Raw genomic sequence first — 27617 nt, 5'->3', positions numbered from 1 at the left:
CTGCTAGTTTAGCATGAAGGCAATAACAGACAACATATAGTGAGTAAGCATAAGTGGTCAGAGAGACTTTTCCTTCTAGGAAGATACAGTGGACCAAAGTGTACTTTCCCTGTCTCTCGCACTAATAACAACTGCTTTGGGCAGTACATACAAAACAAAGGTGGAGAGAAAAAGGAACACCAAGTAGCAGAGTCCTCAAGTCGAGCATTCCCCAGGTTTGCTTTTGGTCTTACATAGCCCAGACTTGAAGTTGAGCCTGGCAACATAAAACATGACCAGGCACAGACTGACACAACCGCCACAGAAGACTGCTCTCCCTCAACAAAAGGCCAAGAGTCTTCCTCGCCAAACCACAATCTTTTAACATGGTAAGTACTATACTCCAGCCAAACAGCCCAGAACAAACATGGGCCTCCTCACCCTTTGGCAGGGAAGGAATGCCCAGACTTTCATTCTCACCAAGCTGCCACTAGACACCCCAATGCCCACACTGATGGTGTCAGAGGAGGCACAATAGATGTTTACATGAAATCCATTGAAAGCTGAGCTACTAGGTTAGGAGGTAAAAGAAATTAAAAAATAAAAAAAGCTAAGGACACAGTAACTTAAGAGTTAGAATGACAACCAAGTATAATAGTTATCTCTAGGGTGATGTCTCCTTTGCTCCATCCTGACCATGGCAATGAATAAATATCCAGAAATACTTCAGGTCTTGCTTGGCTTCACTTTATATTCTACAATATCCACACAGAAATATAGTTGGCCATATAACAATGTCAAGAGGCATAGTCTTACTGATTTACAGCTTATAGTCTCAAATTATATCTGAGAACCAAAGCCTCAGCAGGCCTGGGGATAGAACACAGACAAGAGCTCATTTTATAGAGAAGTTTTATAGAAAAAGCAAAGGACCAGGTAAGATGATTAAAAATTAAAAGAGATTAAAGATGACAAGTTTAGAAAAAAATGGTGAAAGCCTGACAAAAACATTTTGGAAAAAAATATCTGTAGGATACTAACACTTATTATTGGTGTCTCTAAATCTTTACTACATGTTAATTAAAGGGAATGCTACTCAAAAAATATGAACGGCAAAATTCTACATGAATAAATGCTTCTCTCTAAAAATATATTGGTCGGGCTGGAGAGATGGCTTAGCGGTTAAGCGCTTGCCTGTGAAGCCTAAGGACCCCGGTTCGAGGCTCGGTTCCCCAGGTCCCACGTTAGCCAGATGCACAAGGGGGCGCACGCATCTGGAGTTCATTTGCAGAGGCTGGAAGCCCTGGTGCGCCCATTCTCTCTCTCTCCCTCTATCTGTCTTTCTCTCTGTGTCTGTCGCTCTCAAATAAATAAATAAATAAATTTTAAAAATAAATAAATAAATAAAAGTATATTGGTCTGTTTAACTTTATAAGATTTTATAATTAAAACAAGGATGGAGCATATTTTAAAATATTCTTCTAGGACTGGGGAGATGGCTTAGCAGTTAAGGCACTTGCCTGAAAAACCTAAGAACACACGTGTGACTCTCTAGGCCCATGGAGCCAGTCACAAAATGATGCAAGTGTACAATGTCACACATGCACACAAGGGGACTCACACAGCTGGAGTTCATTCACAATGGCTGACAAGGCTCTCTCTCACTCACTTACTCAAAAGCAAAATAATTTTTAAAAATTAAAAACTATTCTTCTAGTCATAAAACAGGTCTACGGCTATTAAAAGGATACAGCATCCATAGCTATGAGATGAAACCTTCTATTTCTTGCTTCTTCCCTGTTTTTAAAAAAAAGTTCAAGTAAATTCAAATTCCATATTTTAATTAATATAATCAAATATCATAGTCCTTAAGTTTATGAAACATCATAATCCAAAGAATATCATTTACACTGAAATGCCATACCTATCCAGCAATTCTGCTGCCACTTGCTTATGGGCCACCTTTCCATGTTTTTCCTTTTGAAATGGTTTTGTGAGCAGGAAATCATCTTCCACTGTCCTGGTGTATAAAGAAGAAAGATTATCAAGAGTTACTTTTCCTCTAAGATTCCCTCCTATGTTCACAGTTGCTAGGCAGCACTGAACTGTACTCCAGGCTGCAGCAGTTTCAATGTGAAATGCCTCATACCCCCTTCACAGGCTCATGTGTCTCAACACTTGGTTCCCAACAGGTGGCACACTTAGGGGAAGTAGTTAGTTCCTCTAAGGAGGTGGAGCCTCATTATAAGAAGTGGGTCACTGGAGGCAAGCCTTGGGGTTTTATACTTTTTAGCCTGGCCCCACTTCCTTGGTGCTCTGTTTCCTGAATGTGGACACAAGATGGTTGGCCACCTCACACTCCTACTCCCACGCCTAACCCCCCACGGTGGACTGTACCCCTTCTTAAACTGTGAGCTAGAATAAACCCTTCATGGCTTAAATGACTTCTTTCCAGATATTTGGTCACAGAAACAAGAAAAGTAACAAATACAACACGCCAATGAATTCAATATATAACTGTTAAAAAGACTCACTGATCTTTAATGAAACACTTTACGTATCCTTAATTTTATTTAACTCCTATAAAATGAAGGCAAAAAAATAACAAATGTGTGGGTTTCAGTGTCACACTACCCACTTTAATTCCTGACCTAACCATTTGTCACCTTATTTTTAATTTTTTGTTGTTGCTTATTTATTTGAGAGTGACAGAGAGAGAAAGCGTGTGTGTGTGTGAGAGAGAGAGAGAGAGAACGGGTACGCCAGGGCTTCCAGCCACTGTAAACGAACTCCAGACGCCTGCGCCCTTGTGCATCTGGCTAACGTGGGTCCTGGTGAATTGAGCCTTGAACTGGGGTCCTTAGGCTTCACAGGCAAGTGCTTAACCACTAAGCCATCTCTCCAGCCCAATCACCTTAATCTTAATGTGATTAGGTTATGTAATTTCTGTTTGTCAGTAGGAATAAGGAAGCCTTTGGCAATACACAAATGGAAAGGACAGGCTGCCTATAGGCTGTGTCAATATAGACAGATGTAACCCTAGAGCAGAGTACCTATGGCGGTTTGAAAGGGGAGTCTCACCTGTAGCCTCATGTGTCTGCGATGAAGCCTCACACCTGACCCCCAGCTGGTGAGTATTTAGGAGGTGGACCCTGTTGCGGGAGGTGTTTTGCCGGGGCAGGCTTTATATAGCCCTTCTCCCCCTTGCCTTGCCAACCCACTTGTGCTGCTCCCTCCTACTGCTGATAGGTGACAGCATGTGATGCCTAGGTGTTCTACATGCTTTCCCCACTCTGACGACACTTCCCTTTGAGCCTGTAAGCCTTAAAACCTTTCCCTCCATAAGTTACTTCTAGTCAGGTGTTTAGTCCCAGAAACAAGGAGTACCCAGCTAAATTTGCTTGCATTCTGTTCTTACCAAGTAATATTTTAAAAATATTTATTTATTTACTTATTCATTTGCAAGCAGAGAGAGAAGTGAGACAGAATATGGGCACCCCAGAACCTCCAACTAATGAAAACAAACTCCAGATGCATGCACCACCTTGTGCATCTGGCTTTATGTGGGTCCTGGGGAAGTGCAACGGCTGCTGAGCCACCTCTGTAGCCCGATGCAATATTAATGTAAACTTAGAAAAAATGTGCTATACAAGGGAGTGCATATGTCTAGAGTTCGTTTGCAGTAGCTGTAGACCCTGGAGTGCCCAATCTCTCCCTCTCCCCCCCCCCCATATAAATAAATAAAATGTGTTTAAAGAGCTGTAGTTTTTACAATTATTACTATTTTTGGAGATTCATAGAACTGCTCAGTTGCAATCAGTATGTCTTAAATATTGCATTCATTGTGGAATAATAAGCCAATTTCTTTAAGTTCAGTTAATATGTCTCAGCCAGCCACTCCTAAGTTAATAAATAAAATCAAGTTTCTAAGCCCTGAAAGCTGAGTACAACATCCCTAAGCACAGCAACTTAGCCAAAGTGTAACCTTCAGCTGTGCAGGGTAGCTCACAACATATGCTAAGACAGGCTTATAATGAGAAACTAAGACAGGAGGACTGTGAATTCAAGGAGAGCCTGGACTATATACCAAGACCCTGTCTCAAATAAGAAAACAAAACAAAAAAGAACGTAGCCTCCTTATGATACCCAGGCTGTATGAGCCAGCAGCTCTTGTCCTTCCAATTCAATTAAAACTTCCAAGAGCTTCCTCCTCTGACTTGTTCATGCAGGCAAACATAACAGCTGTCCTGAATTACAGTTTCATCACCCACACTAACCTCACTGTGAAGGCAAGTATTAGCTAGATAGTACCAACTAAGCCCTTTTAAGCTGTGACATTTGCAAATCCTTAAAAGCTGAAGGAAAAATACACTTGACAGAGAAATTGCAAGGAAACCTTTAATTTCTTCTTCTCTTCCCTTCCAATGAGCCCTTTCACAGCACAAACTTTTTCCCACAACTGCCTCCAATTTTGAATCAACATCTCATGCATATAGAAATAATGTGAACTGCAGATCAATAATGACCTACCTTTTCTTCTTTTTGCTTGACTGGCCACCATGTTCATCATCACTAAAATCAGAGTCATAGCCTCCATGCCCATGCATCTGCAAAGCAGCATAAGGCCAACTACTTAAGACTCAATTGTTCAAGAGGCAAAACAATTTTAAAATTAATGCTCTTACACAATCCCAACAGTATTAAGGACCCCAGTAAGCAGATTTGTGTATGGGCTATCCAGCCATCTAAAACTTTCAATTACTTTGAAACAACAAGCTTACCCTGCAGAAAGAAGGGCATCAACATGTTCCACTTTTAAATACCATTAAGAAAGCAAGGAAGGCTACTCTTTGGCCTTTCCATTGGAAACCAGGCTCAAAAGCTGCAGTGATGGCACAGATGTTTTGGTCATGTTGCACTTTGATTCCATCATTTACAGTGGAGTCATGCACCCCATCAAGACAATGCAGCGAGAGATCACAGTGCTCCTTTAAGATTATAAGAAGGCCAAAGATTTCCTACCACCCAGTGCTTCAAGTCTTCCTTTGCTATGTTTAGATATGCTTAAGTATACAAATACCATTGTGTTACAATTGCCCAAAGTATTCATTACAAATACATGCTGCACAGGTTTGTAGCCAAGGAAGATACTCAATCTTCAGGCTATCCCATACAGCCTACTTGTGTGGTAAATCAAATCATCTTTCACTTTGTGAAAGTACACTCTATGATGTTTTAACTTGAGGAAACTGCCTGAAGATGCATTTGTCATGTGCTTCTCTCATTAGATGATGCATGACTAAATGTATCACCAATTTGTTCCAGACATTGTGCTAAGTACTTTACGAGCAATGCTTGTGAGTCTGCAAGTTAAAGACCTCTATCTCCATTTTAGCCAGGAAAAAAAAAAAAAAAAAGACAAAGTAACTTTACAAAGCAAACCCTCATTTACAAAGGTCAAAATGATCTACTTGATGCTTAAGCTCATAATCTCATTCCAAATTACCTCTTTGAAATATGTACTACCAGCATTAGTTTTTTCTTCTTGCTTTACAATTTTTTGTTTTGTTTTTTAGGTTTCTTCAGGGTAAACTACCATTTGATTTAGTCAGTTTTATTCTGTTTCTTGTTTTTTTTTTTTGTTTTTTTTTTTTTTGGTTTCTTCGAGGTAGGGTCTCACTCTAGTTCAGACTGACCTGGAACTCACTATGTAGTCAGGGTGACCTCAAATTCATGGCGATCCACCTACCTCTGCCTCCCAAATGCTGGGATTAAAGGCGTGCGCCACCACGCCCGGCTCTCTGTTTCATTTTTAAATTGACACTCTGAAATGCTGGAGGGGTGTGGAACCTCAGCTGATAATGTTTGATAATAAAAAAAAAAATACCTAGTTCCAGAATTACATTGAATTTGGGACACACATTGATGGAAAATGTGTACGTTACTGACTAGTTGATGTCCTAAATAATCAATTCTCAAGGCGAAAGTTTTCCAAGTCAATAATATTATCAAATCTTTTAAACTTTTAATATTTGTGTCAGCAAGCCCAGCAGGAAAAAGAAATAGCTCCCTAAATTCATTGCATTAGACCTAGAACAGAAGATGTTCTAGTCGTAACTAGGTTGAATGTTTCACTTCATTTCTCTGGGCTTCATCTGTTAAAGAAGGTAGTACCATGCCAGAGACTTTAAAATGCCAGTGATCTTTGGATCATCCCATTTCCAAACTTAGGTATGTGAATATACACCTCTCTGTTATCCCTGCAAACCGGATAGAGACGAAGACTGGAGAGATGAAGGATGGAAAGTATTTCACGACACAGTACCAACTTTTCGTGGCTTGCATGTCAGATACAGATTATATATGTTACATATAATATATGAATATAATCTGGACTTCATATCTGGCTCCAGTGGTCTTATCATATACGTTCAAATCCTACACCCTCACTTTCCTCATATTTTGATGGTGGAAAGCCATAGTGTGGAGCCAGGCGATCATGTTGTATAGAATCCAAAGTCTGGCACAGTCCTTTTCGAGTCTATGGGGATGAGGGATAATGCTCCGGAGCTTCTCTGGGCTTCAGCTTTCCCATTTATAAAATAGGGCTCAGGGTTTTGCAACGGTGTCTGGTGCTACAAACCCTGTCAATGTGAATTAATCGATCATCTTGGCTCCTAATCCCTCATCGCCCTTTCCCCTTTGCTGACACTCTGCATGTCTCTTCCCGGGGCGGCTTGCTTCCCTTACACATCTTAACTCGGTGGCTGCACTAAAAAGCTCTCACTCACACCAAACCACGACACGGGGTAAGAAAACCTCGCGGATGCGCTCCCCGGAAACTGTCCCTTACATAAGAAACAGAATGCCCTGCTTTGAGGTCCTTCTCACGGACACCAAATACACCCACGGGGCTCCTTACACACCCCTGCCCTCTTCCGGTCCTCTCTGCCGGCCGAGTGTGCTGGGCGAGGGGCGGCAGCTGCAGCGACGACCCACGGCCGGAGCGAGCCGCTGCAAGGCGGAGCGCGTGCCCCCGTCCGCACCGCCCGACCACCGCCCGCTCCACGCCTCTCCCTACGGGTACCGACTGGGGGCCGCTTCCGGCCCGACTCAGCCCCGCGTCACACTTAAGAGGCTCCGTCCTGCGGTGGGCCGTCCGTGCGCTACAGCTAGAGCGGCTCGGGTAAACAAGGGCCCGGGAGAGAAAAGGCCCGGCGGGGGAAGCGGACGCTGTGTGATTTGGCAAAGTCTCATCCTCTAATTTCTCCCTGGGCCTCCTTCCTTTTCGTTCTGGGGGATCCAACATGTAATTCATACACTGTGACAGTGCCCGCAGCTCGGCCCACGCCCGTCATTTGAAAATATATCTTGTTTAAAGAGGGGGAAAAAAAAAACCTGCCTGCCTATCACCTGCCGTCCCCTCTAGTAACCTTAGTAACGCCTCCTCGGAGCATCCTCGCCGGCAGCTCAGCCTATCCCTTCCCCTCTTCCCTCAGTAAAACAGTTCTCATAATTAGAACAAAAATAACTTTTCATCGTTTTACACCCACATAATAGATACTGTTCCAAATGCAGTTCTGCTGGCGGCAGAAGAAATCGAATTTGTGAGGAAAGACAGAGAGAGATTTCGCAGGGTCATGGCTTCTCTGCCAACTAGCGACCTGGCATATGTGAAAGGGCATCCAAAATAGAATCTTTAAAAAAATAAAAAACTTCAGAAAAACAAGATTAAATTCTTTTAAGTTCCAGCAGGTTCTTCCTGCACTGAGCTTGTCCTCCATCGTAACGACCCGCTCTGCTTTCCACTCTGGTTACCGAGTTCAGATCTTGGCTCCCTCCTCCAGGAGCAGCTATTCATCTGTGCTTCGCCCTCAGTGCCCAGCAGCGTCTTGGAAATCACAAGCGCTCACTCAGTATTCGCTGAATAGAACTGGCTTGCCTCTGGCTTTTACAGCAGACCACATTTAAGGAAAATCTTGGTACTTAATACACATTAATTTTTACATCCGTATCCCCAATCGGTATATAGCAATAGCCCTATCAGTTTAAGGCTTCTTTTTATACCAAACAGTAAATTATAGATACATCCTGATTGCCTCAGTTCTGTGTAGGTGATCGTGTTAGTTAAATGATTATAAATCCAGTTATTTCAAATGCATTTGGCCTTTACATCAATAAAAATAGTTCCTAAAAATTTAAAGCAATAGGAAGCCTCATAATTAAATGTTATACCATATTGCGTTATTTTGTCAAGCACACCTTTTTTTGTAAATATCTAAAAGCCATATACTCTGTTCTTTGATTTATTATTAATAAAGTCAGTCAAGTCTGTATCCAATGGCTTTTGACATTTATTAGCCATTTAATCCTATCTCTAGTATCTTTTGTCAGTGCATTCTGTTCTTACACACTGTAGTCTTCTTTTATAGCCCCATTTTTATCCCCTTGCACATGAGGGAGAAGCACAGAACCCAAAGCCACCAATATGGTGAGGGCTTAGAACAGGGCAATATTTGTTACTCTATAAGCATATGGATTCGGTGAGAAGTCCAACTCCAACATCTCTTAAGAGTTTCATATGTGGTGTTGCCAGTTCATTGAAGCAAAGATCCATGTCCTCCTTTGAGGTAACAGCCTCTGAAAGACAACACACGGAAAACAAGGCCCATAGCAATTTTGATCCATAGAAAGATTAGAAATGGTTTCTATGAAGAAAAGTAGTAACCAGATAAGTTGAAGGGGAATTAATCAGAGTTGGGAAAGGCTTTGTAGAGAAACTGGAATTTCAATTGTGACTTAATTGTAGATACTAAATTAGAAAGCAGATGGGGGATAATAGTCAAGATACTGGAGTCTCAGGAAAAAGTGAGAGAAAAATGTACACACACTGTATAGGGAATTATGAAGGGTCACTTTAGCTAGAGTACAATTCTTGAAAAGAAGTAAAAAAGAAAATACAAAATTGAGACCATGTTTGGGGACTTCTTGAATACTACTAGGCTTTGACATTTGGTCTAGAGCTAGTGAAGAATTATAAAATCCAGGGTGGTGTGTTAGATGGATAGGAAAGTAGAAATAAATTTATATTTTAAATAGACTCTTCTATTTCCTAGCTATGTGACCTGGAGCATGACTTAATTTCCCTTAGTGTTTACTCACCTGGAAATGCGAATAGTAACAGTAACTACTGCACATCATTGTTGTTAAAAGCAATTTAGATATTGTATTTAAAGGATTTAGCCTAACAAATAATAAGGCCTAATATATGTTCACTATTGTTTGCAAAAGGAGACAATATATGGTATTTCAATAATATATTATCCTGTTAATAGCTGGAGGCAGAAAGGGCAGGAGGGAGGCTTATCAGAACAGATGGCAGGAAGTGCTGGGAACAGAGACAAAGAATTTAACTTAAAATATGTTATTATGTATTATTTATCATTAGAGAGAAAGGGCTCCTCTCCATCTCTCTTCCCTCCAACCAAACAATATCATTCCCTGTCCCGATCAGAAACTGCTCTGACTTGAAATTCAACCAGACCTTTCTTGGAGTCAGGATCTTGCACTTACTAGCAGACAACCGAGAAAAATTATTTAATTTTCTGGGCTATAAAATGGGATAATAATAGTATCCATTCCCCCAAAGACTGATGAAATTTGAAGGGAAATTATACCTAGTTTGTAGTAAGCGCATAGTAAGTGCTACTTGAAGACAGAATCTAACCAGGCATTTAGTTTTTTTAAAAAAAAATGTTATTTATTTATTTAAGAGAGGGAGAGAGAGAGAAAAAAAGAGAGAGAGAGACAGAGAGACAGAGAATGGGTGCACTAGAGCTTCCAATCACTGCAAACAAACTCTAGATGTATGTGCCACCTTGTGCGTCTGGCTTACGTGGTTCCTAGGGAATTGAACCTAGGTCCTTAGGCTTTGCAGGCAAGTGCCTTAACCTCTAAGCCATCTTTCCAGCCCAGGCATTTAGTTTAACAATTAACTGTTTCTCAAAATGCTCTAGAAAAAGGTTAGTACATATATAGTTCCTGGTAAATGGTAGAAGATCAAGTATTTACCTTAAAATAAATAGTCCTGGGTAAATTGAATAGCATGGTAAAAATAATTAAACTTAGCCAGGTATGGTGGCACACACCTTTAATCCCAGCACTTGGGATGCAGAGGTAGGAGGATTGCTGAGTGTCTGAGGCAACTGTAAGACTACATAGTGAATTGTAGGTCAGCCTGAGCTACAGTGAGATCCTTCCTCAAAAAGAAAAACAATTAAAATGCAAATAAATTAAACTTGATTTCTACCTCACATTGTATAGGCATCAATTTTAAAGAAGACAGAAAAATATCTCACAGTGTATATATATTTTAGAACCAGAAAATAAAACCTTTCCCAAATAGATTATGTAAGGAAAGCTCAGGGAAAATGTCTGTAATATATAAATCAAAAGGAAATATCTTAAAAAAAAAAAAAAAGCTTTTGTTTTTGAGGTAGGATTTCACACTAGCCCAGGTTGACGTGGAATTTACTATGGAGTCTCAGGCTGGTCTTGAGCTCACAGCAATTCTCTTACCTCTGCCTCCCAAGTGCTGTGATTAAAAGGTGTTCACCACCACGCCCTTTTAGAGTGACCATACTCAAGGCAGAGATCCAGTGGAAAATTGCCAAATACTTGAACAAACCATCCACAATAAAAGGCATCCAAGTGGCCAATGGATTTAAAACAAAATGCCCATCTTTATGGTCACCAGAGAAATTCAAATTAAGAACACAAGGCAGGCACATCACTGCACACTGGAACGGTGTGAGGAGAAGACAGATGGAGTATTGGTCAAGATGTGGTTCAACTTTGAACTTTTCTATGAGGACAGTGAGTTTAAAGTGCACAAAAACCTTGGAAATGTGTTCATGTTGAATAAACACATTCCATACCTCATATATTCAAGTCTTCAGCAGAGGAATGTACGTGTGTGTACGTTAACACACACACACATGCTCACAGAAAGACTTGAACTATAATATTCACAGCAAATATATTCATAAGAAAAGCAGCTACAAGCAACCCAAATGTTCTTTGGCATTAGAATAGCTACACTCATCACAGTTTAATTGTACAGTCGACTATTATACAGCAGTGACAGTGGACAAACTACTGCCACATGCAACAGCAAGGAGGAAGCTTGGAAGATTCTGGGCAAAAGAAGAACTGCAAATGCAAAATGCACATGTGGTTTCATTCATCTAGACGACAAAGCAAGCAAAAGCAGTCATGATGCCAAGTAATATGTATGCTGACTAGCTACATTTAATCATTCTAATTGCATGTATACTTCAAAGCAGTAGGCATTATCACCCAACAATTTGAAAAAGTAAATAAATATAAACAATCATGTGCCAAAGCAGGACAGTGGTTTCCCTAGTGTAGGGTAAGGAAAATTTCTGGAAAAGGCACAGGCAAGGGGTGAGGGCCCTGGGCAATGAGAATAGTCTGTTCACATGTGAGTGGCTTGCTTACACTTAGAATTTGCACACTTTTATGTATGCATGTTGTAATCAGCTAAAAGTTTACTTTAAAAAGTGTAACTAACTGGTCCCATTGGTTTTGAAATCTTTGATTCTGGGGACTGGAGAGATGGCTCAGCAGTTAAGGTGCTTGCCTGCAAAGCCTAACGTTCAATTCCCCAGTATCCATGTGAAGCCAGATGCACAAAGAGGTTCATGCATCTGGAATTTGTTTGTAGGGCTAGAGGCTATGATGCACCCATTATCTCGCTCTCTCCTTGAAAATGAATAAGTAAATTTTTTTAAAAAAAAAAAAACTTTGGGGCTGGAGAGATGGCTTAGCGGTTAAGCACTTGCCTGTGAAGCCTAAGGACCCCGGTTCGAGGCTCGGTTCCCCAGGTCCCACGTTAGCCAGATGCACAAGGGGGCGCACGCGTCTGGACTTCGTTTGCAGAGGCTGGAAGCCCTGGTGCGCCCATTCTCTCTCTCCCTCTATCTGTCTTTCTCACTGTGTCTGTCGCTCTCAAATAAAATAAATAAAAAAAATTATTAAAAAAAAAAACTTTGATTCTAACCGGTGATGGAATTTTTGTCAATTAAAACAATTTCAGGCATGAAAAAGCATATTAAAAGTGAATGGGTAGAATCTCACAGGGCCTTGGAAATCATGTCATGCAAATGCTTATTTATTTGTGGTGGCTTGATTCAGGTGTCCTCCATAAACTTAGGTGTTCTGAATGCTAGGTTCCCAGCTAATGACAGTTTGGTATTTAACACCTCTTGGAGGCAGTGTATTGTTGAGGGTGGGCTTATGGGTATTATAGCCACCTTACTCTTACCAGTGTTTGGCACATTTTCCTGTTGCTGTTGTCCATCTGATGTTGGCCAGGAGGTGATGTCCACCCTCTGCTCATGCCATTGTGTCCCCCTGCCATCATGGAGCTTCTCCTCTAGTCTGTAAGCCAAAATAAGCCTTTTTTTTCACCCCACAAGTTGCTCTTTGTTTGGTGTTTCCTGCCAGCAATGCAAACCTGACTGCAACAAAATTCAAAGACAGATTTCCATTAGGCAGAGAGACAGAGGCAGGTGACGGGTCTTCAAATGTTGGGAAAGACTGTGGGCAGCATCCAAAGACCACTGAACCTTGCAAGGTCAACCTATACTTCCTGACCATTTACAAACCCAGATCCTGAAGGCAGTTCAGAAATTTCCAAAGCTCTGCCCTTAATGTAGATGCCCCATCAGTGTATCTGTAAGCAGACCAAAGGTCAGTCACTCACTTGTATAAAAGCCATGTGGAGCCTGCACTGAACAAACACGGTGGTTCAAATGGCACTGGAGAACAGTGGGGAGACAGCAGATACCAATTAGCTAAATAATGGTCATTTTTAGGCCTATTCTCAGGAGATACAAGAGAGACAGGCTGTCTATAAAACCCTTCTGTGAGGCAGACCTGGTAAAGAGCCTTGTGATGAAGAGACAGGGAGATACTAAGAAAGTTGAGTTGTGAGACAGAAACCAGTGACACTAAATGTCACTGAAGCACAGATGTGCTGATTTTTCTCATATAATATCGATGGCTATGAAGATTCTGTGCCTTAGCCAGGAGTTTCCAAGGGGAAAGGTCTTCTAAGGGAATGAAGATTGGTGGGTTCTTTGTCTCAGGATCTTTCTTTGAGGGTTGGCTAGGCCTGGGCTATCATAATGGAAAGATATAATCCCACCAACAAGGCTTTCTTGGTTGGGACAAAGACACAGAAACAGGCTATTGCACACTTCTGGGATGAACAGGAATAACAACAGGACCAGAGAGCTGTGAAATTTTTGGAAAGGGGCCCTATCCTGAGAGAAGTAACAAGAAACACTTCAGAGATCGGTGATTTCGTGTTCATATGCTTAAACTCTAGGGGTTAACTCTGTGTTGGCTTTGCATGCAAAAGAAAAGGAATCTGGAAATATCTTCAAGGCTTCCACATTCACCAACGAACAACTGCCCCCCCCACCCCACCACCACCAACAGCTTCTCTTGCTACATAGTCAGTAGGCAAGCACCAAGTAGAAGTTAATCAAATCAAGTGATTGCACAATTCATGAGCACATGTCTTGAATCCCAGAACTCTAGAAGCACAGGTACAAGGATTCCTGTTAGTTCAAGGCCAGCCTAGGAGTACAGAGTGAGTTCTAGGTGAGCCTGGGTCAGAGCGAAATCCTACCTCAAAACAACAACAACAAACATTACACAAAGTCATCCATGGAATGTGTTTGTCCAATCAAGTAAAATTGAAGTGAAGCTTTAAAAAAAAAAGTTTTGTTTACACGCGTGTGTGTATACACTGGAGTCTCTTGCTGCTGTAAATGAATGTCCATCCTGGTTTATATATGTGGCTCGGGACTTGAACCTGGGCTGGCAGGCTTTTCAAACAAGCACCTTTAATCACTGAGCCACCTCCCCAGCACAGTGACGCCTTTAAGGTACGTGTCACGTAACATTTCATCAGAGGGATCCGCGTAAGTAGTTTGCCAACTGCCCCAAGTTATGCCCAGGTCGTGCTGTTACTAGAAAAGACTCTTGCCAGTGGGAAATGAAAATACTTCAACACACATGGGAAACATAAATGGGTGAATAGATTCAGGTGATCAGTGCTGAGGGGAAGGATATGAGAAGTCTGTGCTCCTTCTCGTGTTGAGTGCATAAAATCAACCTCACCCAAAGTGATACTTGTTTAATCAACAATGTCACAGTTCATTGTCAGGCTTTTTTAAAAATAATGTAGGGGACATAGAATAGGTATACAGGACAGAACTATTGGAACGATCTACTTTGCAGAAGAAGTTAGAAATATATATTTATTAGATTCAATATCCTGATTTTTTTTATTTTGTCCATTTTTTTTAATTTGAGAGAGAGAGAGAGAGAGAGAGAGAGAGAGAGAGAGAGAGAGAGGGAGAATGGGTGTGCCAGGGCTTCCAACCACTGTAAATGAACTCCAGACGCATGCACCCCCTTGTGCATCTGGCTAACGTGGGTCGTGGGGAATCAAGCCTTGGACCGGGGTCCTTAGGCTTCACAGGCAAGCCATCTCTCCAGCCCTCAATATCCTGATTCTTTATATGGGCTTTTAATTCAAGTGAAAAAGCAAAGCAAATCACTTTTGGAAATAAAACCCTTCTTGAACTGATTTCTGTTTGTAGGATGGAAATGTTCAAGGGGAGAGGCCATTCCCTTCGGGTCAAGACTGTGCTTCTATGGTAGGGTTTCAACACAGAGGGTATAAGACACTGTTTCGAATACAGCTCAGTCAGGTCCCAGGAACTCTTTCTGGGGAACAGTCAAAAATCTTACACACTCAGGAAAAAAGGCAGCTCATAAGTCCTAGGCTTGAATGTCCATTCTGGCTGAGAATACAGGAGTGTCACCCAGACTGGTGGGTTGCAATTCACATTTCAGGGGGCACTGACAGTGGAAAGCAGTGCCAGTTAAAGGAATCCTTCCCCCCTCCCCATGCCACCCTTTTTGGTGTTCTGAAATAAGGCTTTCTGCAAAGAATAACTCTTTCGCATACAATTTCAGTAAGACTCAGGGACATCCTTCATTTAGCCTCCAGCAAATGGCTAGTCTTTGTGCATATGGTTTTATGTGGGTGCTGGAGAATTGAACCTACATCATCAGGCTTTGCAAACAAGTGCCCTTAACCACTTAGCAATCTCTGCAGCCGGCAAATGGTTAATCTTGACTGTCAACTTCATTAGATTTAGAATCACCTCAGAGATACACCTCTAGGTATGTCTGTGAGGGAATTTTCAAGAAGTTCAATTGATGTTGGAAAACCCACCCTGAATGTGGGTGGCGCCATTCCAGGGGCGGGAGTCTCAAGCCAAATAAAAAGGAGAAAAGTGAGAAGAATGGAGCGTCCTGTCCATCGCTTCTTGGACACAGTGTTACGAGCTGCCTCAGGCTCCTTCCGTGCTGGGCTGCGCCCTCAAACTATGAGCCAAAAAAAGCCTTCTCTAAGGTTTTTCTTTCTTGCCAGAATTTTGTCATAGCAACTAAAAGAATCTAACAAATTCCCATTCTTTACCTCATCAATGATAAACCAACAGCTCATCCCCACTGATCAGATGGCAATATACTCATTATCCACACCTTGGTTCCTCTTTCCTTCCTGCAGGACCCTGAACTTTGACCATCCTCACCCCCAGTGAGCCTGGGTGCAGGAACTCCTAAAAGCAGCATGGCCTCTGGGTGGAGACACTCTGAGGTGCTAGCCCACCCTCATGACCCTAGGACCACCCTTTCATCCAATTTCCTCACACCATGTTCTTTCCTTACTCACCTCTGCAAAAGAAACCTATTTTGTCTAACTCGATTTATTTATTTATTTTTGGTTTTTTGAGGTAAGATCTCACTCTAGCCCAGTCTGATCTGGAATTCACTATGTAGTCTCAGAGTGGCCTCAAACTCATGGCAATCCTCCTACCTCCCAAGTGCTGGGATTAAAGGCGTGTGCCACCACACCCGGCTTGCCTAACTTTTTTTTTAAGTGTATATTGAAAACTTCCATAAATATAAAACTATACCATGATCCTAATCCCTTCCCACCACCCTCTCTTTTCTTTCTCCCAAATCGCCCTCCATTGAATCCCTTCTTCTTTCCCACTAGTGTCTCTTCTGTTTTGATGTCACTAAGGGGTTTTTTTCTTCCTCTTATAAAACAGGTCTTGTGTAGGTAGCATCAGCCACTGTGAAGTCATGATTATCAAGGCTACTTTGTGTCTAGAAGACAGTATTAAAAGCACTCCTCCCCTTCCTTGGGCTCTTACATTCTTTCCTCCACCTCTTCTGCAATGGTCCCTGAGCCGTAGAGGATGTGATAGAGATGTCTCATTTAGTGCTGAACACTCCACTGTCACTTCTTCTCAGCACTTTGGCAAGCTATGAGTCTCCCCAGTGGTCACCACCATCTGGAATGAGAAACTTCTCTAACTAAAAGTGAGAGTTGCATAAATATAGAGGCACAAACGTAAGTATTTAGAGGACAGTTTGGTGGAAAATATACCCATTTAGCCAGATAACAGTAGATGTTTCTCCACTAGGACTTATGAATGGCCTCCCAATCCATAGGCTTTTCATTAGGTGTTCAGTACCAGGAAGGAAGGAATTTCCACACACACACCTCACCCATGGAATAAGCATCTAGTCCAATCAGAGAGCAGTTGGTTTCCCCATAATATTGCACTAGGTAGTGTATTTTGCCTGGCTGGCCAGTCATAAAGCTTGCAGAATGCACTGCTGATGGCACCATTGATGACTTTTCTCCCCCAACAAACTGCAGAGGTCTTTCTAGCACCACAATTAGTCAACACGGAGGAGGTTACAGCTCAGCTCTAGCTTGGTTTCTCAGTGACCTGCAGCCCAAGCATGTGAAGTCTTCAGCAACACAGTCTTACGATCTCATTCTAGTTGAGCAAGCAAGAGCCTTGGCAATAGCCTGTGATGATTTTGGAATACCAGGGGCCTCTCTGGTCAACAACTTGCTGGAAGGTATCCCACCCTTGATACTGAATTTTTCTAATAACAACCAATGGCTTCTGTGTACAACATTTCTACCTCCACACGATTCTTCTGTCCAAACTCTCTTTTTTTTTTTTTTTTTGGTTTTTCAAGGTAGGGTCTCACTCTGGTCCAGGCTGACCTGGAATTAACTCTGTAGTCTCAGGGTGGCCTTGAACTCATGGCGATCCTCCTACCTCTGCCTCCCGAGTGCTGGGATTAAAGGCGTGCGCCACCACGCCCAGCCAAACTCTCTTTTTTAAAACATATATATTATTAACTAGAGAAGATTGCCTAACTTTTTTTTTTTTTTTTGGCCTAACTCATGATAAAGCTTATGGCCTCATGGTTACTCTTCTTGAAATAGTCCACTCCTCCTTTGCAATAATCATTTTAAGTTATTGCCTCTGTTTTATAAGGTCAGATTTGCTATTTATTTGACAGTATCCTTAAGCATCTTATACTATGTAGTATAATTTGAAACAATCACATGTATTGCTGAAAAACTTCTTTTTAAGAATTCAAGTTTTACCTACTGATTGTTGCTCTTTCACTAAGAACAATACAGCTGCTGAATTGGCCCCAGTTTGCTGGAGAAGGCATTTCTAGAAGTCAGGAGTAAGTTCATCAGTCTCCAGTATTTGATGTCAGTTACCATGACACCACCGTCAGTTTTCCCTCTTCCTTGGAGTCTACGCCTTTTGGGGACCATGCTGCTCCACAAGACTAGGAGGGGAAGGTGAATGTTTCCTACTTTACACTTAACAGCCACACCTATTAGCTGAAAGAACATCTACACATTGATATGTCCTAGTTCACATATCCAGCCCAGACCTCTTTACTGCTCTCCAGATTCACATATTCACCTTTCCACTTAGCATAGCCTATATATGTGTTAACATAACCAAAATGGAACTTTTAATGACTGCTCCAAACTATTTTCCCTGCCTCTGCCAGTCTGTCCTCACTGTATTACCAGACACGGAACCAGAAACTGCAGAGCTCCTGTGTCTCCGTCCTTCCTATTGCCGATGACCCAGCCCTCTCAGCAAGACCTGGGGACTCCACCTTCTCACACACAGTGTAAGTGAGCCGCAGTGTGGACTGCCCGCCAAAATGAGCAGTCCTAACCACGAAGCTCTCAAGAGCATGGTGTTCTGGTCATGTCCTCTCTCTGTTAGAGGATCATTTGTTCTCAGTTGTGAGAATGTATTTATTATTTAATCATTTATAAGTAACCAATATACTAGCATTTAGTATACATATTATACAACCATCACTGCTACTTATACCCCAAACTTTTTCATCATTCCTCCCAGATCTTCACCCACTAGACAGTAATCCCCAATGCTACCTTCCAAAAACAATAGTAGTCTCTATGCTGTTTTCTGTGTCAAATGCAGTCATAATATTCATCCATCTGTGTCTGACTTCACTGAGCATAGGATTGCCAAAGTCTATCACGTTTTAGCGTATACTAACATTTTATTCTTTGTAATAGTAGAATGTGTTTATATTTACATTCCAAATTTGCTCATCCATTCATCTGTTGGTTGACACTTTAATTATTGGATTTTGTTTGTTTTTTCCAGGTAGGGTCTTACTCAAGCCTAGGCTGACCTGCAATTCACTATGTAGTCTCTAGGGGGCCTCGAATTGATAGCAATCCTCTTACTTCTGCCTCCCAAGTGCTGGGATTAAAGGGGAGTACCATCTCACCCAGCTAATTATTATGTTTGAAACAGGTTCTCACTATGTAGCCCAGGCTGCCTTGAACCAATAATCCTCCTGCCTCAGCCTCCCAAATACTGGGATTTTACTATGTGCCAACACACCTGGCTTTATTTTAATTATTTCTACTTTTTGGCTATACTTATTAATAACATTGACATAAAAGAATTCGATAACAATCCCGCTTTCAATTTTTTTGCACGTGTATGTATTTTTGGAGGGGTAAGGATGCAATTCATTTATGTGTGTGTAAGCCAGAAGTTAATGTTGGCTGTCTTCCTCAATCATACACCACCTTATTATTTTTTCTTTTAAAAAAAGGTCTCTCACTGAACTTTATTTGGCTAGACTAACTATCCAACAAGACCAAGGTGTCCTCCTTTCTCTACTTCCCCAGATGTGGGGCTATGAACTCAGGTCTTCATGCTCTTGAGTTAGCACTTTAATAACTAGAGAATATCCCTAATCACTCGTCTTTTGTCTTTATACTTAAGAGAATTTCTGGGTCATATAGGACCCTAGGTTTGATCTTTTCAGAAACCACCAAACTATCTTTCACTACAAGTGTACCATTCTACAGGGCCCCATTCTCCACATCCTCACCAACACTCATTGCTCATCAGAAAAAAATATATTATAGCCATCCTAGTAGGTATGCATGGTACCTCATTGTAATTTTGATTTACATTTTTCTATCACCAAAGATATTGAGCATCTTCTTAGAACAGTCCCAACAGGAGAAGAGATACACTTAAGGAAAAAGAATGATATATTTGTAACCCCTCCTTATGACCATCACACTTTTGAAACAATGGATCTAAAGAAATTAGAATTTTCCCTGGAATCTTGTGCTAGGATGAGGGAAAGGTTGAAGCTGGTACCAGCCAGCAGAAGTACTTGTCTCCCAGGGAGAGATTTTACACAGTTCTGACAACTTGCCAGACCAACTTGCAAGAGAAATTAGAACCTGAACAATAACGGTTAATGATGAGTGAGATTAGAACTACATATTTATGTTTCCCTCTCTCATTCTACATAAACTTAAATGCCATGCAGGACTCTGGAAGATAGGCTTGGCAGGGGTCGCTGGACCTCTTTCCTTGTTCTTCTTAACAAGGAGACCACAATGAATGAATCTGCTTTCAGTGTTATCTACTTATCTATTCATATGGCAGTTAAGCCATATTGAGGATGGATGGCCAAACTTAGCTTGTTAGGGCTACCAGGGTCCAGATGCTGACCCAAAAGGCTTCAGTCACATTCTCAGATGCTTACTGGTCATTTGTATATATTCTTTGGGGAGCTATTTAAGACCTTTACCCATTGTTGAATTCTTAAATAGTTGTTGAGTTTACAATCTTTATATATTCTGGGTAAATTCTAAATCTGTAAATATTTTCTCCCATTTTGTGGGTGAACTTTTCACTTTCTTGATAGTGTCTTTTGATGTGCCAATGTGCTTGATTTTCATGAAGCCCAATTTAAAAAAATAATTTTTAAATAGCTAAAATTGTGACTCATGTACAAATATAACATTAGTGTGCCAGAGATTTTATTTTACTAATGAGGCAGTAAGCTGTTACAAACAGTCCAAAGGAGAATTCCAAGAACACACATGTACAGGCAGTCAGGAAAGCTAAAGTGAATTCAGACATTAATGCAAACCTCTTCGATGTTCACAGGGCAATTATCAACTACACACTGGGCAGAACTCATTTTCATCTTTAAGAACAACAATTGTTTGTATGTTATCTACAACATAGTAAAAATGGCTTAAAGACAGTGAAAACATAGACAACACACAACTATACTGGAAGAGGCAAATAATAATCTCTTCTGCCTATTTTCATCATTTGTCCTGATGCCACCTCCAAGGCACTTTTCATACCAATACAGAACATGCTGCTGTCTTTCAGCACCACGATGGTTACTAAGGACGGTTCAGTTCAGCTTAGCTGAGGAACTAGCTGCCAGGTGGTGGGGAGTGACTATGCAGTTCTTCCTGCTGCACTTGCTGCCTGTTATGAACCAGCCCTGTGCCATGAGAGTGGTAGGGATCAGGGCAGCATGTGTCACCCTCCTCTTAAGCCTTGCTCTCCACATGGAAACAGGAAGAACAACAAGTCAATCAAATCATTACAACAGTAGTAAATGAGGTGGAGGAAAACACTTGCTGGCACAGGATAACCAAGAGGGACCTCTGTGAGTCAGGACCCGCTGCTCCTAGCACAACATTTAAGTAGAGACTGGAAAGATGAAGAGTGGTCATCCATCCCAAGTGTGTGGGGAGGGGTGGCAGGAAGCCAGCCAAACAGCCAACCCCATCATCTGTCCTCACCCACTGTGCTTCTGGGGACCGGCCCAACAGCAGCTGCACTGTTGCTGCTTATCGTCTCAGGGGGTCTGGGGTTTGCAGGAAGGAAGGCCAGGTTCTGACCTTCCAGCAGGGCCTTAAGATCTGCTTTTTAGTCTGTGCACTAAAGAATGCCCAGAGAGCGAGAAGACCCTCTCCCAAAGCAGCTCCCCTTGTCTATTGTTCAGTTCCCAATCCTATCACAGGAGGCTAAGTGAAGCCTGAAGCCACTACCACACACAATCCAGTTGAAACCACAAAGACAGATAAAAGGCTTTAAAAATTCAAATTATTGGGAGAGTTAACACATTAGTGTGACACTGTAAAATGATCAGCTCTTTCCCTGAACTGATTTGATTAGAAAATTGCATGCAAAGAGATCCCAGGGGCAAGGAAAAAAAAAAAAAAATGCCAAGGGCAGACTGGGACCACAGAGCAGAGGTATCAATGTCACCTGCTTCACAGTTTGGTCCAGGCCTGAGCTGAATGAAGCTCATCTCTGTTCCAAAACCGGTTCATGCTGCTCCAGGGCTCTCCCCAGGAGGTTGGCACTAGAAGGGCAAGGTTGAAAACCATCTGCCCAAGTCGGAGCACTGCTCTTGGGGACAGACAGCAGAGAAATGAGCAGGGCAGTGTCTGGGGGCAGTGATACGGGCAGGAGAGGAAGAAGGAGATGGAGAACAGCAGAATTAGAGAGCAGACAGAACTAGAGGGGAGAAATGTGGCTGTCTCATAGCAACCAAAGGAAGTGTTTAAAGAGAGGCCACTGCTAATTGTGTTAATACAAAGTACTATTTCTCAAAATGTATGTGGTTCTGAGAACACCCACATTAGAATCACTTAGGCGCAACTAAGAATTCAGATTCCTAGGCTCTGGCAATACCTCTGGAATAGGAGCCAAAACTCCTTGGTTTAATAAGTGCTCTGGGATTCTTTTGCTAAAGTCATCCTTATCTGTGGTTTGACTTTTGGCAATTCCAGTTACCTGCAGTCAACTGTGGTCCAAAATGTTAAGTGAGAATTTCCAGAAATAAATAACCTATATGTTATAAATTGTGTATCATTCTGAGTTATATGATAGTATCTCACCCTATCTTGCTCTACCCAGCCTGGTATCTGACCTGTCCTGAGTAGACACACTGTGTATATTACTTGCCTGATAGTCACTGACTGGTACCTAGGTTATCAGATAGGATGTTATAATGTCAAAGTGCTTGTGTTCAAGTAAACTATTTTGCTTAATAAAATCCCCAGAGTATAAGAGTATTGGTGTTTGTTATTAAAATATGCCAATGGAAAGCAGTGATATGCTTTCTTTTAGTGAAAAGCTAAAATTTCTTACAAAGGAAAGAAAAATAATGTATGTTGAGATTCTATAGATTTACAGATAAGAACCTTTGAGGAAGAATCACATGACTTTTATCATCATATAAAGTGATAACTATCTAGTTTAATATTTGTTGTTGTCAGCCTCTTAACTGTGCCTAATTTATAGATTCAACTTTATCGTGGGTGCATATATATATACAAGAAAGAATAAACATAGCGCTCAGTGCTAGCTGTTGGCTTAGGCTCCACGAGGGCCTTGAACCTATCCTCCATGGAGAAGGGGCAGCTATGGCAGCTGAAGGAATTAAAGAAGTTAGATGGGGTTTGTTGCTTTACTTGCTACTGGGTAAATTATTTAGTATCTCTGAACTTCTGTTTGTTGTTTTTGTCTATAATGTAACACCCAATTTACTCATAAAGTTGATTTAACTATAATCTTCACATGAGATATTTTTGTACGGGAACCAAGTATTACTTAGCACATGGCTGGAACCCAGTCACAATTCAGAGATTTATTATTATATAATGAAGAAATATTGTTGGGCATGGGAAGAAGGAGGCATTTTCTGGGGAATAAAAAAGAAATAACATGGACAAATAGTCAAAGGAGCAGGTGAAGCTCATAAGTTCAAGTCCAGGAAAATTGGCAGCAGGAGGAAAGATGGTTGACTTGGTAAGTGGAGCTGGGGTTTGCTGGTAAGACAGGAATTAAATAGCAGTAGTTGAAGTGCAGTGATGCAGACATTGATACTACTGGCAGGAAACAGCTTAGGACTGTGGGCTGACTCTCAGTGAAGATCAGAAAGATGTTTCAAGGATGGGCAGTGCTTGGACATGAGTTAGAAAAGCTAAGCCACTTTCCTGAAGATCAGAGGACAAGCAGAGTCCCAGCATGGGCACCATCTGGGAACTTGCTAGATATGCACTTTTGGGGCTCCACTTCAGCATCAGAAAGCTGGAGGAGGGGTCTGGCCATCCATTCTGAGAAACCCACCAGATGATTCAAATGCACTTAAGTTTGAGAACCACTGTGTTGGGGAATAGAGACAGGAATCTTTGACCAACATTAAGATAAGTCTAGATACTTTTATACTTTGGGGACTTTATTAAGCATGGTAACGAATAATATTATGTTGGATATTAAAATTTTGATTACAGAGTAGATTTTAAGTACTTTTGCCATACACACATGTGCATGCACACTGCCCCTAACTGCAAAGTAATGGATATGTTAACTTTCTTCACTTCAGTAATTATTTTGTTATATTTTTGCATAACAAAATATCATGCTGTCTATCTTAAGTGTACACAATTAGAGTAGAGATGAGGTGTGACTGGTAACAGAAATACATGAAACATTACTGCCTGGGCAGTGGCAGGGTTTCATGACATGGACATGAACATTCTGAAGGAGCTTTTGAGAACCAGAAGCAAGCTATCAGCATCAGCATGTAGTCAGTTAATCAGAGCCTGGATCAGATCGTTGGCTGTGAAACTCAACAGAAAAGAACCATGGAGGGAAATGGCACTCTGCACTCTCCACACTCTGCCTCTTACGAGGCAGTTTCTTAGAATCCATCTCACTTACCAGCTCCGAGGCTTATTTGTAGACACACTCAGCACAAACTTGAACCAGCTTGTATATATACACACACAAACACCATACATACATACATATATACATATGTGTGTGTGTATACATACATATATATGTGTGTGTGCATTGGGAATGAAAATAAATCAGACCTACTAGAAAAATGTGAGTGGCTTTGGACTTAAGGCTTTCTGTAAATGATGTGGGATTGAAATAAGCTGAGAACATAGAGACCTGGGTATTCCTTCTTTGCTCCTTCTCATGCCTTGGATGTTTCCTCAAGCCTTCAGTTTCCTTTGCTCTATATGGGACATGCTGGATCCATTCAGGACAAGATGTGAGGCATTCCATTCAAACCATTAAGGCTGAGTGGAACCTGGAAGGTCACCAAAGCTAGGCCATTAGGGACCCAGAAACATGAGTGACTAAAGATGAATACAAGACAGAATCCAGGTCTACTGATAAACATTGTCTTCCATTCTTCCTTCTGGAAATGTAATAAGTTTCATTCTCTCTCTCTCTCTCTCTCTCTCCATGTATGTAGGTAGGTATTATGTATGTATGTATTATGTATCTATGTATGTACACACAAATATAAAAGTATAGAATCTATCAATAAAAGCCGGGTGTAGTGGCTCACGCCTTTAATCCCAGAACTCAGAAGGCAGAGGTAGGAGGATCGCCATGAGTTCAAGGCCACCCTGAGACTACACAGTGAATTCCAGGTCAGCCTGGGCTAGAGTGAGACTCTACCTCGAAAAACCAAACAAACAAAAAAAGGAGAATCTATCAATAAAAGTTTAAAAGTGGAGCTGGAGAGATGGCTTAGCGGTTAAGCACTTGCCTGTGAAGTCTAAGGACCCCTGTTCGAGGCTTGATTCTCCAGGACCCATGTTTAGCCAGATGCACAAGGGGCCGCACGCGCCTGGAGTTCATTTGCAGTGGCTGGAGGCCCTGGTGTGCCCACTCTCTCTCTCTCTATCTGCCTCTTTCTCTCTCTCTCTCCGCCACTCTCAAATAAATAAATAAAAATGAACAAAAATATTAAAAAATGTTTTAAAAAAGATTAGAAGTACTGAAAATGCATCAAAATCAAGAATCATCTTCCACTCAGCAACTGAATAGCATTCTCTAGGCAGAGGGAGAAAATGAATTTGTAATTTCTCTGTATCACATAGCCATCAGCAGAAATTGATATGCATGCACTCTCCTTTAACATATCACTGCCACTCCCCTCAGAGCTGTCATCTTATCTCTTATACTCATTTTACTTTCCTGTAGGGACCAAACCTGCTGAAAGGGAAAGACATCTTACTTATCTTTGTACTCTGCATGGCTCCTTATATTGTTGTGGGCACATTGTTCCTCAGAAGGTTTTGCACAATATGTATAAAATGACGAGGCATAAAATAATTAGCAGTCAGTACTTTTGCAACTTTTGCCTTGGCTACTCAAAGGAGAAAAGTCAGATAGCACAATAAATATGCCTCATCAGTAGAAGGATTTAATCAGCTGCTCTTAAAAAGAAAATAGCACAGAGAGGTAGAGGCTCAGATACACAGCTCTGAAATCTAAGTCACTCTGATAAGTCTGAAGAGTTGAATCAAATCTTCTGAGGCAAATTCAAAATTCAACTCACAGAAATACTGGCAAAATCCAACTGAACACCAAGTTGGATTTAATCCCAATTTAACTTTCTATAATCAGTAAATTGTTTTGAGGAAAAATAAAATGAGTTTGTTCAGTTATAACTTTCATAAGAGAAACTGCAGATGTGCTTTCCTATAAAAATGAGAGACAAAAAGGAGGTTCCTAAACTCTCCTCAAGCACTTGTGCCATAATCAAGACGGAGAGACGATGATGCCAAACGCTGGGCACAGCTGAAGCTAGCAAGCACCTGCCTGATGCCTCCTCTGCCCCCACCAGCTCCCCACTTCATTGAAGCTGGTTTCTGGGGGTTTGGAAAATAATTGCACCTCAATGCACAAACACAGAGCTGTTTTTTCCCTCTTCTCGTGTCTTCCATTTCCTTTTGGCAATCATTAACTCGAACAAATGAATGGCAGGAGGCTCTCCACGAGGTAGGTGGGAAGTGCTCGTTCATTTCCAAATGCTGGGGTTTTAGAGAATGTTGGGGGCCAGTGTAACCATAGTAATCAGCTGTGAGAATAAGTCCCCTACTTTTACTAAGTGGCACCATCCCACAGAGACCCTGAAAATGAAGACATAGATTAGAGCTTTGGAAGTGAGATTGTTGTTGACCCTGAACCTTAGCTTTGCAACAAAAGCAAGTTGTGCTGCAAAGGTTTAGGCACAAGACAGCATATTACCAGCACATAAGTAACATGAGAGCCAGACAGGTGACCATGCTGGGAAGAGGTGAAAGAATTATGAAATACATGGCAGGTGTTAATATTAAAGACCTTTATAAAAATCTATCCAAGAGAACTAAGACAGTATTCACCCACAGGAAGTAAATGAACATGTTTCAGAGCCCTGAGCTGCCACATTTAAGTATCTATAAAGGCTAGCTAATGATGTCTACATCAGAGGTGTTTGTGAGGCTCCATTGAGATAATGTGCGTGACGCACCACCTCCCTATCTCTTATATGAGAGACACTTCAGAAATGTGAGCTGCATTTCAGAGAGAAAATCAAATTCATTATCCTGAGAGTTCTTCTGTGCTTACAGCCTACCAATAGATGCTTCACGTTAAATCACACGCTTTCAGGAAAGAAAAATGGAAAGGTCACTGGCGGCAGCGCACAACCAGTGAGGCTGGGTGCCTCTCGTACACGGAGAGAACTGCGTGAAACAAAGGCATGCATTCCTTCAACCTCAAGTGTCAAATTAGCAAGCCGCCTCTTTCCATGCTGATCCCTTGTCCTCCGTTCTTCCACAGACAATATTTTAAAGCTCTTTTTAAATTCCTTCTCAGTCACTCAGACACCTGCTAAGAGAGATTCAGAGCAGAGCCAGAGCTTCTGGCTGCAGCCTCCAAGCTCCTTGAGGGCAGGGCGCACTCTGGCTCTCTGCCACACCCCAGCTCTTACCAGAGTGCTCTGCTCACAGCAGCACTCAGTGCAATTACTGAATGATTTCAGCCCATCAGCACTATGGAAAAGAAGCTGGGGTGCTTAATTCTGTCCATTTCATTGGCATGTACTGCCTCATTTAGTGCAAAATCAGGTCACACTTGTTTCAGTGCTTGAGTCAGAGTGTCTCTGAGATTTCATTTTGTTGATCAGGACAGTCCATCCTATTTTTATAGCATATTTATCCTGTGAATGAGACCAAGAGTGCTAAGAGCCCAGTCTAAAATGGTTAATTTATTAATAGTTAATTAATGCCTTACAGAAGAAAGCAGAAATGCTGGTCAGTCTACCAAAGGGCAGCGCTGGATGCTGTTTGTATTGCTTTTTTGTCAGTGCAAATTAAAAAAAAAAAAAAACACATATAGTTCAGTTATTAAGAATGAGATGCTAATTATTTTGCTATTCCTACAGAATAAGACAGATACCACTTACAGTGCTAAGAGAGTGTTAGGAGCAGCCAGAGATTCTCTTTTCTC

The 27617-nt window shown here is 41.5% G+C and overlaps 1 protein-coding gene across 4 annotated transcripts in view; it reads right to left on the bottom strand.

Annotated features, from left to right (window-relative positions):
- LOC101615233 (protein FRA10AC1) overlaps nt 1–7014 on the bottom strand; it is a 39967-nt gene extending 32953 nt beyond the window's left edge. For 3 of the 4 annotated variants that reach the window (XM_045159804.1, XM_045159800.1, XM_045159810.1), the window contains exons 1-4: nt 6906–7014; nt 4510–4586; nt 1904–1999; nt 1731–1776 (exon numbers count right to left, since the gene is read on the bottom strand). In XM_045159804.1, the coding sequence (XP_045015739.1) occupies nt 1731–1776; nt 1904–1999; nt 4510–4586 (219 nt within the window). In that variant the 5' untranslated portion in view covers nt 6906–7014. The other variant, XM_045159817.1, reaches the window with a different exon arrangement.
- Between the last annotated feature and the right edge of the window lie 20603 nt (nt 7015–27617).

Source organism: Jaculus jaculus, chromosome 1 (assembly GCF_020740685.1).
Source record: "Jaculus jaculus isolate mJacJac1 chromosome 1, mJacJac1.mat.Y.cur, whole genome shotgun sequence".
Taxonomy (NCBI): domain Eukaryota; kingdom Metazoa; phylum Chordata; class Mammalia; order Rodentia; family Dipodidae; genus Jaculus; species Jaculus jaculus.
The sequence above is the reverse complement of the archived record's forward strand: the minus strand, read 5'-3'. Positions and strand labels throughout refer to the sequence as shown.